Source organism: Triticum urartu, chromosome 5A (genome assembly GCF_056163025.1).
Source record: "Triticum urartu cultivar PI428250 chromosome 5A, HENAU_Tu73, whole genome shotgun sequence".
In the NCBI taxonomy this organism is placed as follows: Eukaryota; Viridiplantae; Streptophyta; class Magnoliopsida; order Poales; family Poaceae; genus Triticum; species Triticum urartu.
In genome coordinates this window covers 98,298,631-98,312,408 of record NC_141877.1, presented here as the reverse complement: position 1 = coordinate 98,312,408, position 13,778 = coordinate 98,298,631, and the positions used below count along the sequence as shown (strand labels likewise).

Sequence of the window (13,778 nt, the reverse complement as noted above, 5' to 3'; positions counted from 1 at the left end):
CCCTCGCCTTCGCCTCCTGCTCAAGCTCTTCCAACCGGTTGCGCTCAGCGGCCTATGCCCGCCCCAACTCCGCCAGCTCAGCATCACAGTTCTTGACGGCGTCCTCCCGGGCCTTCATTTTCTCCTCCCTCGCTTTGTGGCAGCATGCTTCTTCGGCGTGCTTGGCGCGCAAGCCCTGCAGCTCGTCCTCCAGCACCTGGCAGCGGTCGCGGGCGACCTCAGCGTCTTGCAACGCCATCTCACGATCGGCTGCGGCGTTGGCGGCACTCTGCTTCTCCTTCTCAGAAGCCGCAACGGCCTAGCCTAGCGCCGCGCGAACCGCCAAGTCAGAATGGAGCCAGCCCGAGGCCAACTCTAGACGCCCGGCCACAAGGCGTGGGTCTGCGCCTAGGAGATCCGCCTGCAGTCGGGTCATCTCCGATAGAGCACGTTCCAGAGTAGCAGTAGGAGCAGAAGAACCTGGGAGTGGAGGTGCAGCAGTGGGAGGAGGCGACATCGTCACCAGGGTCTGGGATACCGCGACTTCCGTAGCAGCTGGAACCTCATCGGTCGCGCCAGGCGCCGGCACCTCCGGAGCTAGTAGGGCCATGGGGGCTGGTTCCACGTGGCAAAGCTCCTCTTGGCCCCGCAAGGACGACTGGGCTAGGGAGATGCGGGCGCCGCTCCCCCCTTTCTCTAAGGAAGGAGGCACAGACGCCGCATCCTCCTTCATCTTCTTCACAGAAGACGACGGCCTGATCAACCAAGGGCCAGCATCAGGAAATGAAGAGTGCAAACAGGGACAAGGCGAAGCTTGAGACACTTACTGATCCACCGCGACATACTTTCGCTTAGGAAGCCTAAAGCCTGACAGCATCGGGATGGAGGCGGCATCATGAGGCACCAACGACGACCTACCTCTCGTCAGGATGGGGGGCTGATCCCTCTCCCTTTGGCGGGCGTCGGCCTGAGCATCGTCGGGAAGGGCGCGGAGGATCTCGGCCTTGCTCAGAGGGGATGTCTCCCCCCAACTCTTCCAGAGCCTTCTCCGGGTGCACCTCCTCTCCCCCCTCCCCGCGGGGCTCGTCAGAAGGCACCTCCACCGGTTTCGGTGCCGTGGGGGTTCCCAGGAGCGCCGGTGGCACCAACCCACGCGCATCAAAGGTCGGCCTGGAGGCGATGAATTCCTCCCGATCCTTGCGTTGGAACAAGGGGACGAAGGCGCTTGGTGGGTACTCCTGGTTGTCCCCAACTATGAGGCATAGGACAGCGGCCAATTCATCGTCAGGCAGGGCCCCTGGCCTTGCTACCTCTTGAGCACTGCATTGGATTTCCCCGAAGAGGAGAGGATGATGCAGCAAAGTAGCATAAGTATTTCCCTCAGTTTTTGAGAACCAAGGTATCAATCCAGTAGGAGGCTACGCGCGAGTCCCTCTTACCTACACAAAAACAATAGCTCAACGCAACCAATGCGCTTAGGGGTTGTCAATCCCTTCACGGTCACTTACAAAAGTGAGATATGATAGAGATGATAAATAATATTTTTGGTATTTTTGTTATAGAGATGCAAAGTGAAAAGTAAAAGGCAAAGTAAAAGCAAAGCAATAATAAAGTGATGGAGATTGATATGATGAGAAAGAGACCCGGGGGCCATAGGTTTCACTAGTGGCTTCTCTCAAGAGCATAAGTATTCTATGGTGGGTGATCAAATTACTGTTGAGCAATTGACAGAATTGAGCATAGTTATGAGAATATCTAGGTATGATCATGTATATAGGCATCACATCCGAGACAAGTAGACCGACTCCTGCCTGCATCTACTATGATTACTCCACTCATCGACCGCTATCCAACATGCATCTAGAGTATTAAGTTAAAAACAGAGTAACACCTTAAGCAAGATGACATGATGTAGAGGGATAGTTTCATGCAATATGATAAAAAACCCATCTTGTTATCCTCGATGGCAACAATACAATACGTGCCTTGCTGCCCCTTCTGTCACTGGGAAAGGACACCGCAAGATCAAACCCAAAGCTAAGCACTTCTCCCATGGCAAGAACAACCAATCTAGTAGGCCAAACCAAACTGATAATTCAAAGAGACTTGCAAAGATAACCAATCATACATAAAAGAATTCAGAGAAGATTCAAATATTATTCATAGAGAGACTTGATCATAAACCCACAGTTCATCGATCTCAACAAACACACCGCAAAAAGAAGATTACATCGAATAGATCTCCACAAGAGAGGGGGAGAACATTGTATTGAGATCCAAAAAGAGAGAAGAAGCCATCTAGCTACTAACTATGGACCCATAGGTCTGAAGTAAACTGCTCACACTTCATCGGAGGGGCTTGGATGATGATGTAGAAGCCCTCCGTGATCGATTCCCCTTCCGGTGGAGCTCCGGAACAGGCCCCAAGATGGGATCTCGTGGATACAGAAAGTTGCGGCGGTGGAATTAGGTTTTTAGCTCTGAAGGTTTCATTCCGTTTGGACTCCGTTTGATATTCTGTTTCTCTAAAACACTGAAATAGGCAAAAAAACAGCAATTCTAGGCTGGCCCTCCGGTTAATAGGTTAGTCCCAAAAATAATATAAAAGTGGATAATAAAGCCCAATAATGTCCAAAACAGTAGATAATATAGCATGGAGCAATCAAAAATTATAGATACGTTGGAGACGTATCAAGCATCCCCAAGCTTAATTCCTGCTCGTCCTCGAGTAGGTAAATGATAAAACAATTTTTTTGATGCGGAGTGCTACTTGGCATAATTTTAATGTAATTCTTCTTAATTGTGGTATGAATATTCAGATCCGAAAGATTCAAGACAATAGTTCATATTGACATAAAAATGATAATACTTCAAGCATACTAACTAAGCAATTATGTCTTCTCAAAATAACATGGCCAAAGAAAGTTCATCCCTACAAAATCATATAGTTTAGTCATGTTTCATTTTCGTCACACAAGAATGCTCTCATCATGCATAACCCCGATGACAAGCCAAGCAATTGTTTCATACTTTAGTAATCTCAAACCTATAAACTTTCACGAAATATATGAGCGCGAGCCATGGACATAGCACTATGGGTGGAATAGAATATAATGAAGGGGGTTATGTGGAGAAGACAAAAAACGAGAAAGTCTCACATCAACGAGGCTAATCAATGGGCTATGGAGATGCCCACCGATTGATGTTAATGCAAGGAGTAGGGATTGCCATGCAACGGATGCACTAGAGCTATAAATGTATGAAAGCTCAACAAAAGAAACTAGTGGGTGTGCATCCAACTTGCTTGCTCACGAAGACCTAGGGCACTTGAGGAGGCCCATTGTTGGAATATACAAGCCAAGTTCTATAATGAAAAATTCCCACTAGTATATGAAAGTGATAACATGAGAGACTCTCTATTATGAAGATCATGGTGCTACTTTGAAGCACAAGTGTGGTAAAAGGATAGTAACATTGTACCTTCTCTCTTTTTCTCTCATTTTTTGGGCCTTTTCTTTTTATATGGCCTTTCTCTTTTTTTTATTCCTCACTTGGGACAATGCTCTAATACTGATGATCATCACACTTCTATTTATTTACAACTCAATGATTACAACTCGATACTAGAACAAAGATGACTCTATATGAATGCCTCCGGCGGTGTACCGGGATATGCAATGTATCAAGAGTGATATGTATGAAAGAATTATGCACGGTGGCTTTGCCACAAATACTATGTCAACTACATGATCATGCTAAGCAATATGACAATGATGAATGTGTCATGATGAACGGAATGATGGAAAGTTCATGGCAATATATCTCGGAATGACTATGGAAATGCCATAATAGGTAGGTATGGTGGCTGTTTTGAGGAAGATATAGGGAGGTTTATGTGTGAAAGAGCTTATCATATCACGGGGTTTGGATGCACCGGTGAAGTTTGCGCCAACTCTCAATGTGAGAAAGGGCAATGCACGGTACCGAAGAGGCTAGCAAGGATGGAAGGGTGAGAGTGCGTATAATCCATGGACTCAACATTAGTCATAAAGAACTCACATACTTATTGCAAAAATCTACAAGTCATCAAAAACCTCGGTACTACGCGCATGCTCCTAGGGGGATAGATTGGTAGGAAAAGACCATCGCTCGTCCCCGACCGCCACTCATAAGGAAGACAATCAAATAACACCTCATGTTTCAAATTTGTTGCATAACGTTTACCATACGTGCATGCTACGGGACTTGCAAACTTCAACACAAGTATTTCTCAATTTCACAACTACTCAACTAGCATGACTTTGATATTATTACCTCCATATCTCAAAACAATCATCAAGCATCAAACTTTTCTTAGTATTCAACACACTCATAAGAAAGTTTTATTATTAATCTTGCATACCAAGCATATTAGGATTTTAAGCAAATTACCATGCTATTAAGACTCTCAAAATAATCTAAGTGAAGCATGAGAGATCAATAGTTTCTATAAAATGAATCCACGACCGTGCTCTAAAAGATATAAGTGAAGCACTAGAGCAAAACTATAAAGCTCAAAAGATATAAGTGAAGCACATAGAGTATTCTATCAAATTCCAAATTATGTATGGCTCTCTCAAAAGGTGTGTATAGAAAGGATGATTGTGGTAGACTAACAAGCAAAGACTCAAATCATAAAAGACGCTCCAAGCAAAACACATATCATGTGGTGAATAAAAATATAGCTCCAAGTAAAGTTACCTTTAGAAGTAGACGAAAGAGGGGATGCCTTCCGGGGCATCCCAAAGCTTTGGCTTTTAGGTGTCCTTAGATTATCTTGGGGGTGCCATGGGAATCCCCAAGCTTAGGCTCTTGCCACTCCTTGTTCCATAATCCATCAAATCTTTACCCAAAACATGAAAACTTCACAACACAAAACTTAAAGTAGAAAATCTCGTGAGCTTCGTTAGCGAAAGAAAACAAAAGACCACTTCAAGGTACTGTAATGAACTCATTCTTTATTTATATTGGTGTTAAACCTACTGTACTCCAAATTCTCTATGGTTTATAAACTATTTTACTAGCCATAGATTCATCAAAATAAGCAAACAACACACGAAAAACAGAATCTGTCAAAAACAGAACAGTCTGTAGTAATCTGTAGCTAGCGCAAGATATGCAACACCAAAAATTCTAAAATAAATTGCTGAACGTGAGGAATTTATCTATTAATCATCTGCAAAAAGAATTAACTAAATAGCACTTTCCAAATAAACATGACAGCAGTTCTCGTGAGCGCTAAAGTTTCTGTTTTTTTACAGCAAGTTCAACAAGACTTTCCCCAAGTCTTCGCAACGGTTCTAATTGGCACAAACACTAATTAAACACAAAAAACACAACCAAAACAGAGGCTAGATAAATTATTTATTACTAAACAGGAGCAAAAAGCAAGGAATAAAAATAAAATTTGGTTGCCTCCCAACAAGCGCTATCGTTTAACGCCCCTAGCTAGGCGTAACAAGCAAGGATAGATCTAGGTATTGCCATCTTTGGTTTTCAAATTTTTAGCAGAATCAAGCTCGAATCCGGGAGGTTCTTTACGTTTCCCTTCATATTCTGAAATTTTTAGATCTAAAGAATCCAACCGCTTATTGCAAAGGGTAATCAACATATTCATGCGGTGAATATTTCCACTAATGTTCTTAAGAGGTTCAAGAGATTTCTACAAGATTTTAGTAACTTCACAATTTTTTTCAAAAACTTTTGTCTCTTCCTGAGTAGGATGAGGCCCCTTTTGTTGAGGTAGTGTTCCCACTATACTATCTATAATTTCAAGTGCAATATGGGGATCGATTTCAATAAAATTGCCTTTGGCAACGCAATCCAAGAGTTGTCTATGAGACATATTTAATCCAACATAAAAATTGCGAAGCAAAATTCTCAGATTTATTTCAGAGGTACAATTATGATGAGATTCCATTATTCTCGACCAGGAATCTTTTAGGTTTTCTCCTAACCTTTGTTTAAAGTGAAAGATTTCGAACTCAGGGGTCAACGGAGAAGATAAGGGACTAGCCATAACGACAAGCAAACAAACTAACACACGAGCAAACAAAAAGCAAACGGGCAAAAAGAGGCAAATAAAGAAAGAGAGGGAGGATAGAGAGAGAGAGAGAGAGGGCGAATAAAACGGCAAGGGTGAAGTGGGGGAGAGGAAAACGAGAGGCAAATGGCAAACAATGTAATGCGGGAGATAAGGATTGTGATGGGTACTTGGTATGTTGACTTTTGCGCAGACTCGCCGGCAACGGCGCCAGAAATTCTTCTTGCTACCTCTTGAGAACTGCGTTGGATTTCCCCGAAGAGGAGATGCATCAAAGTAGCGTAAGTATTTCCCTCAGTTTTTGATAACCAAGGTATCAATCCAGTAGGAGGCTACGCGCGAGTCCCTCGTACCTACACAAAACAATAGCTCAACACAACCAACGCGCTTAGGGGTTGTCAATCCCTTCACGGTCACTTACGAAAGTGAGACCTGATAGAGATGATAAATAATATTTTTGGTATTTTTGGTATAGAGATGCAAAGTGAAAAGTAAAAGGCAAAGTAAAAGCAAAGCAATAATAAAGTGATGGAGATTGATATGATGAGAAAGAGACCCCGGGGCCATAGGTTTCACTAGTGGCTTCTCTCAAGAGCATAAGTATTCTATGGTGGGTGAACAAATTACTATTGAGAAATTGACAGAATTGAGCATAGTTATGAGAATATCTAGGTACGATCATGTATATAGGCATCACGTTCGAGACAAGTAGACCGACTCCTGCCTGCATCTACTACTATTACTCCACTCATCAACCGCTATCCAACATGCATCTAGAGTATTAAGTTAAAAACAAAGTAACGTCTTAAGCAAGATGACATGATGTAGAGGGATAGTTTCATGCAATATGATAAAAACCCCATCTTGTTATCCTCGATGGCAACAAAACAATACGTGCCTTGCTGCCCCTTCTGTCACTGGGAAATGACACCGCAAGATCGAATCCAAAGCTAAGCACTTCTCCCATGGCAAGAACAACCAATCTAGTAGGCCAAACCAAACTGATAATTCGAAGAGACTTGCGAAGATAACCAATCATACATAAAAAAATTCAAAGAAGATTCAAATATTATTCACAGATAGACTTGATCATAAACCCAGAGTTCATCGGTCTCAAGAAACACACCGCAAAAAGAAGATTACATCGAATAGATCTCCACAAGAGAGGGGGAGAACATTGTATTGAGATCCAAAAAGAGAGAAGAAGCCATCTAGATACTAACTATGGACCCGTAGGTCTGAAGTAAACTACTCACACTTCATCGGAGGGGCTTGGATGATGATGTAGAAGCCCTCCGTGATCGATTCCCCTTCCGTCGGAGCTCCGAACAGGCCCCAAGATGGGATCTCGTGGATACAGAAAGTTGCGGCGGTGGAATTAGGTTTTTAGCTCTAAAGGTTTCATTCCGTTTGGACTCCGTTTGATATTCTGTTTCTCCGAAACACTGAAATAGGCAAAAAAACAGCAATTCTGGGCTGGGCCTCTCGTTAATAGGTTAGTCCCAAAAATAATATAAAAGTGGATAATAAAGCCCAATAATGTCCAAAACAGTAGATAATATAGCATGGAGCAATCAAAAATTATAGATACGTTGGAGACGTATCAGGCCTCAGGCGGGTCATGTTCCCCTCTTCTTCAAGCTCCCACAGGGGGCGTGCACGCGCCTGGAGTGGAGCTACTCGCAGGGTCAAGAACTCCCTCAGAAGCATGGCCCCCGTCACCTTTGCCGCCCTCGCGTTGCCCGGCTTCAGGTCGGTCACCATCTGCCCCAACACTAACGAGGCCCGCTCATCAGCAAGCTCCGCCCTGGGCCATCCCCCGTGAAGAGAGGGCGCCACCATAGGCAACGCCAGACGCGGATCGGCGCACTTGGCATCCATCATGACCCATTTGGACCGAATGTTTTCGACCCTCTTCCCGGTGCTCGAGATCGAGTTGGCCTTGCCGGATGCGATGAAGTTTGCGCATCCGGAGATGTGACCCTCGCTGACATGGAGGAATAAGAAATGGCGCAGGAGCGCCACGGACGGCATCACGCCCAGGTATGCCTCACAGTAGTAGGCAAAGATGGACAGGAGGAGGACAGAGTTGGGATGGAGATGCAACGCGTGCAGCCCGTAGTGGCAGAGGACTTCGTAAAAAATCAGAGAAGGGAGGAACCAACCCGACGACGACACTGCTCGAGAAGAGGGGAAGAAGGTGCTTTCCTCAGGCTCCGGCACGTCCGAGGCAAGCCGGAGCTCGGTCCCCCCACTCATTACTTTCGCCCGCCGTCAGCAGGCGTACAGAGGCGAGGATCTTCTCCATGATGGAGGGCGCCTCGAGGGCTGGCTCATACCAAGCCAGCACCGAGGAAGCCTTGGCCTTGCGTGGCGCCATGAATCGGGGCTACGGGATGAGATTGGGGCGGATCTAGAGATAGCGGTGGCGGAGAGCAAGGAAGGGGATCTGGAGCAAGGCGAAGAAGAAGCCATGAAGGCAAGTGCTACCTGCACCAGCCTTTTGTCAAGTCGTGCAGTTGCAGAGGCAGTGTGGGGAAGCGGAGACGCCCATGTCCAATCAATCGCCATGCGTCAACTGAGGCCGCAGGCTTTTGGGGGCCTGCGGTGCTCCGTACTTAACCCTTGGCTTCGCTGGGAAGCCAAGCCTGAGCACACCTTGGGTCCGGGGGCTACTTTCGGCATTCTGGGAACGGGGGTCCCTAGACTTGCGTGCCTGCGGCCCACGGCGTGGGTAAGCCAGCAGGCCGTACGGCCCATCTTCATCAACAAGGCATCCAAGACCCTCGCGAGGAGCCAAGCCTCGCGAGGCAGACGACATAAGGCCTCCTCTTGAATGGCCTAGTCGGGCAGGCTCACGAGGAGCGGAGATATCAAGGCGAGGCAAACCTCATGAGGCTCTTGTGACGTGAGCCATGACGATCGACACCAGGCGGGCACCAGGCGGGCGCCAGCGTCCTTGTTTCCTCTTTGGTGCAAAGGAGGCCTACGCAGGCGAGGAGTACCGAGGCATCAGGCAAAGGTTGCCATATCAGTGCAACAAGACCAAGACCAGAAGGGAGACAAGATGGGGGTCAGCATGGAGCCCAAGATGGCATCACCACCAGAGCCTTTGGCAGGCGAAGACCACTTTTGTCAGGATGGCTTGTACTATAGCTGTCCCCCTTCAAATTAGCCTGCCATTGTTGGCTCCCTTCCCTCTCAATATTTGGGAAGAGGACCAGGGCCTCTATAAATAGGACTAGCCACCACCATAGGAAGAGGAGAAAAAGGGGAAGACGATAGAGAGAGAGAGAGAGATAGAGAGAGCCTGAAGATCATCCCCACACACACAAGTTAGCCAGGCACGAGAACACCTCACTCTCAGGAGGCTATTCTTCCCCTTGTATTGTTCATCATCAGCCCAAGAGGCAATCCACCACCACCACACTAGAGTAGGGTATTACACCACAACGGTGGCCCGAACCAGTATAAATCTTGTGTCTTTCTGTGTTGCGAGTTCGTTGAGTTCATCCGCGAGATCTTAGCGAGCTAGGGCGTAGATCGGTGGGAGGAAAAGACTTCACTTGCACCCCAGTGTTCGAACCTTAAGGGTTTGCCGGAACCCCACATCCGCAGGTGTGGACGGCTTCCACTTCCGCCCACTTGGTGAACTTGTCGATGGCGACGTAGAGGTAGCGGTAGCCCCCTATCGCTCGAGGGAATGGGCCCAAGATATCCAGCCCCCAAACTGTGAACGGCCATGTGAGCGGTATTGTCTGGAGGCCCTGAGTTGGCTAATGGATCTGCTTGGCGTGGAACTGGCAGGCTTCACAGGACTTCACCAGCTCAGCTACGTCGTTGAGCGCCGTGGGCCAGTAGAACCCACTACGGAACACCTTGCCGACGAGGGTCTATGACGGCGAGTGGTGTCCGCAGTCACCGCTGTGTGTGTCCATCAACATCTCCTTCCCCTGGTCCCTGGAAATGCAACACAACGAAACATCATTCGATCGCTTCCTGTACAACTCACCGTCCCTGATGCAGTATGCCGTGGCTTGACGGGCCACGCGCTCTGCATCCTCTTCCTTCTCCGGTAGTGCCCCTTGCATCAGATATTCCTTGAACTCCTTGGTCCAACATCCCTCCTGAGGCTCAAGCGCCAAGAGCAAGCGTGCTCCTGAGCTTGGGCCACAAGCTGGGGCTCCCATGGCTGGCGGTTGTGGGAGTTCTTCCCGAGGCTGCGCCATGCTTGAAAGTGGTGGCGTTGCTGACGGCTTGAAGAGCCGCTCCTCGAAGACGCCAAGTTCTTGGGGCTGCCACTTGGATGCCCTCATGGCGATGTCGTCGGCTTCCTTGTTGGTGCTGCGGGGCACATCCTGCACCTCTAGGCCTAGGAACTGTTTTTCTATCTTACGCACTTCTCCGAGGTACACCTCCATGTGCTCGTCCTTTGGCTCGTACACTTTGTTGGAGAAGTTGACGAGGAACTGTGAGTCGCCCCTAACGGTGAGTCGCTTTATTCCTAGAGCTGCTGCGGCCTTCAAGCCAGCTATGAGGCCTTCTTATTCTGCGATGTTGGTGGAGACCTTCTCGCCATGCTGAAAGCATAGCTGTACAGCGTAGTAGAGCTTGTCCTGCGTGGGCGAGATGAGTACTGCTCCAGCCCCCGCGCCTTGATGCGCGCAGGCCTCGTCAAAGTACATGACCCATCTGTCCACTTCCAGTGTCGGGGCGTCCGTCCATTCCGCCACAAAATCCATGAGCACGTCTCCCTTGATGACCATGGTGGTGGTGAACTCCAACTAGAACGCCTACATCTCGATGTTCCATTCAGCGACCCTTCCGGCAGAGTTGGGGCTCCTAGGCACCCTCTCCAACGGATAGGCCGAGAAGACTTTGATGGGGTGGCCCTGGAAATAGTGCCGCAACTTGCGTGAGGCCACCAGGAGTGCGAGCAGGAGCTTCTGAGGCATGGGATATCGTGCCCTCGCGTCCCGCAGCACTGTGCTGACGAAGTACACTGGGTGCTCGATGAGGACCAGCGTGTTGGTGAGGCTCGCGTCTTGTGTGAGCTGGGGTGCTTCCTGAGATGACGTGACCCCTGGCACTCGGTCGCTTGCGTGAATCTCTGTGGCACCATCTTGCCGAGCTCGGTCTTCTGTTGCTGCCGTTGCGGCTCTTGCCGTGCCTTCCTGATCTTGCGTTGTCTCGGATGGGCGCGGTGGTCTCTTGGCCTGGTGCTCTTCCCGAACCGCCACCAGCGCGGCGCTGGCGGAGTATGGGGTGGCGCCAAGATAGAGTACTAGAGGCTCGAGAGGTCGTGGCGCCACCAGCACCGGCGGGCTGGTCAGATATCTCTTGAGGTCTTGGAAGGCTCGGTCGGTCTCTGGAGTCCACTCGAACGGGCCCTTCTTCTTCATTAGCTTGAAGAAGGGTAAGGCGCGCTCTCCCAGCTTGGAGATGAAACGCCCCAATGTAGTCAGTCGACCAACCAACTTCTGCATTTCCTTGAGGGTCTGCGGCGGGCTCATGCTCTCTATGGCCTTGATCTTCTCTGGGTTTGCCTCGATCCCTCTATGTGATACGAGGAATCCCATCAACTTGCCGGAAGGGACGTCGAACACGCACTTTTCTGGGTTAAGCCACAAGTTCACCTGGCGTAGGCTCTCGACGGTCTCCTCCAGGTCTTGGATCAAGGTTCTCGCCTCCCGAGACTTCACCACAATGTCGTTGACGTAGGCCTCCATGTTTCTCCCGAGCTGCCGCCCTAAAGCGATGTGCATCAGCCGCTGAAAGGTCGCGCCCGTGTTGCGCAGCCCGAAGGGTATGCAAGTGTAACAGTATACCCCACACGGGGTCAGGAAGGCTGTCTTCTCTACATCTTCCACCGCCATCTTGATTTGATGATACCCTGAGAACGCATCCAGGAAGCACAGTAGGTCGCACTCGGCAGTGGAGTCGACAATCTGGTCAATGCGCGGGAGAGGGAACGGATCTTGTGGGCATGCCTTGTTGAGGTTGGTGAAGTCAACGCACATTCGCTCCTTCCCGCCTTTCTTCGACACCACGACTGGGTTCGCCAGCCATTCGGGGTACCTAACCTCACGAATGGCACCTGCCGCCTCCAGCTTGCGGGTCTCTTGAATGATGAAGGCCTGCTTTTCCGTGGACTGCCGCCTCGCTCGCTGCTTCACGGGGCGCACATTGGGGCATACCCTCAAGTGGTGCTGAATCACCTCTCTCAGGACCCCCACCAGATGATTGGGCTCCCATGCGAATATTTCCTTGTTCACGCGCAAGAACTTCACCAATGCTTCCTCATGGCTGGGGTCGAGGCTGGCGCCTATGGTGAAGGTGGCTCCTGACGGGTCATCCTCGTCGACCGACACCTGTTTGGTTTCTGCCTTGTCTTGGGTGAATAGCTGCTTCTTCTTGGTCGGCGCGGCCTCCTTGGACTCAGGGGTACCGGCGCCAACAGACTTCGCTGCCGCGGCGGTCCTGAAGGCAAGTTTGAGTACCATCACGGCCTCCTTGGCGCCCCCCTTGACGGTGAGGGCATCTTTGCTTCCAGGCATCTTCATGAGGTTATAGGCTGGATGAGTCGCTGCCATGAACTGGGCCAGAGCCGGGTACCCGAGGATGGCGTTGTAAGGGAGGCTGATGTGGGCGATGTCGAAGTCGACCAGCTCGGTGCGGTAGTTGTCGCGCGTGCCGAAGGTGACGGTGAGGCGGATCTACCCTAGGGAGCGGGCGGCTCCACCGCCGACTCCCGAGAAAGGCTTGCTGAGGCTGAGCCATTCGAGTGGCACATGAAGAAGGATGAAAGCCTCTATGGAGAGCAAGTTGAGGCCGGCGCCGCCGTCGATGAGGGTCTTGGTGACGGCCACGTCGCAGATGGTGGGCGTGCAGAGCATCAGAAGCATGCCCGAGCCGGTGGTGGTGACGCGGTGGTCTTCCGAGCTGAAGGTGAGATCAGCCTCAGGTGCGGCCCAGCCCGGCGGAGTCCCCGAGCGCGTGGAAGCGGCACCGATTTGGCGGAGGAACGGCTTGATGTGGCGCTCTGAGGACGGCGCCTGTGAGCCGCCTAACAGGGCCGCGACCGCGTGGTGCGCTGGTGTAGCATAGCGCAGTGAAGAGGCCGCAGAGCTCCTCCCAAGATGCCACTGTGGATCCGGGAAGGTTGAGCAGCCAGGTGCGCGGCTCGCCGGCGAGGGCCATGGGAAGCCAGTTGGCCATGACCTTGTCATCACCCCCGGCTTCGAGGAAGGCCTCCTCTTACGCCAGCAGGAAGGCTGACGGATCTGCCGCGCCGTCGTAGCGCGGCGGAATCTCCGGCTTGAACTTGGGCGACCACTGCACCCGTCGCAGGGCGGGGGCCAGGGCTCGGAACCCCCTAGCCCTGTCGTCTATGCTGGTCGTCGGAGTCGGCGGCGGGGCGCCTGCCATGTGGGCGTAGCGCGGTGTCGGCGGAGCGCAGATCGACGGACGAGAAGCTACGACGCACCCCTACCTGGCGCGCCAAATGTCAGATCTGGGGTTCCAGCAGACCCTTGAGGTTCGAACACTGGGTGCGAGCGAAGGTTTCCTCCCTATCGATCCACGCCCTAGCTCTCTAAGATCTCACAGACGAACACGACGAACTCTCAACACAGAAAGACACAAGATTTATACTAGTTCGGGCCACCGTTGTGGTGTAATACCCTACTCCAGTGTGGTGGTGGTCGATTGCCTCTTG

The 13,778-nt window shown here is 50.2% G+C and overlaps 2 protein-coding genes across 2 annotated transcripts; both read right to left on the bottom strand.

Moving 5' to 3' along the window:
- Positions 1 to 298: 298 nt before the first annotated feature.
- On the bottom strand, positions 299 to 8,095 carry LOC147970458 (uncharacterized). Its single transcript, XM_087523446.1, has 3 exons — positions 7,671 to 8,095; positions 1,012 to 1,281; positions 299 to 734 (listed from the first exon to the last, which is right to left on the bottom strand). The coding sequence occupies exons 1-3, from the start codon at positions 8,093 to 8,095 to the stop codon at positions 299 to 301; spliced, it is 1,131 nt and encodes a 376-aa protein (XP_087379572.1).
- A 1,859-nt stretch (positions 8,096 to 9,954) lies between these two features.
- LOC147970457 (uncharacterized) lies at positions 9,955 to 10,482 on the bottom strand. Its single transcript, XM_087523445.1, has one exon. It carries the CDS (start codon positions 10,480 to 10,482, stop codon positions 9,955 to 9,957), a length of 528 nt encoding a protein of 175 aa, XP_087379571.1.
- Positions 10,483 to 13,778: the final 3,296 nt, after the last annotated feature.

Bases quoted from the DNA above. Each gene is read 5' to 3' on its own strand.
- LOC147970457 (XM_087523445.1), bottom strand. From the start codon at position 10,482: ATGGAGGTGTACCTCGGAGAAGTGCGTAAGATAGAAAAACAGTTCCTA.
- LOC147970458 (XM_087523446.1), bottom strand. From the start codon at position 8,095: ATGCCGTCCGTGGCGCTCCTGCGCCATTTCTTATTCCTCCATGTCAGC. The intron at 1,282-7,670 runs GCCTGATACGTC...AGAGGTAGCAAG, and splicing joins GGGAACATGACCCGCCTGAG to GCCAGGGGCCCTGCCTGACG. The intron at 735-1,011 runs GTTGGGGGGAGA...TTGGTTGATCAG, and splicing joins CCGGAGAAGGCTCTGGAAGA to GCCGTCGTCTTCTGTGAAGA.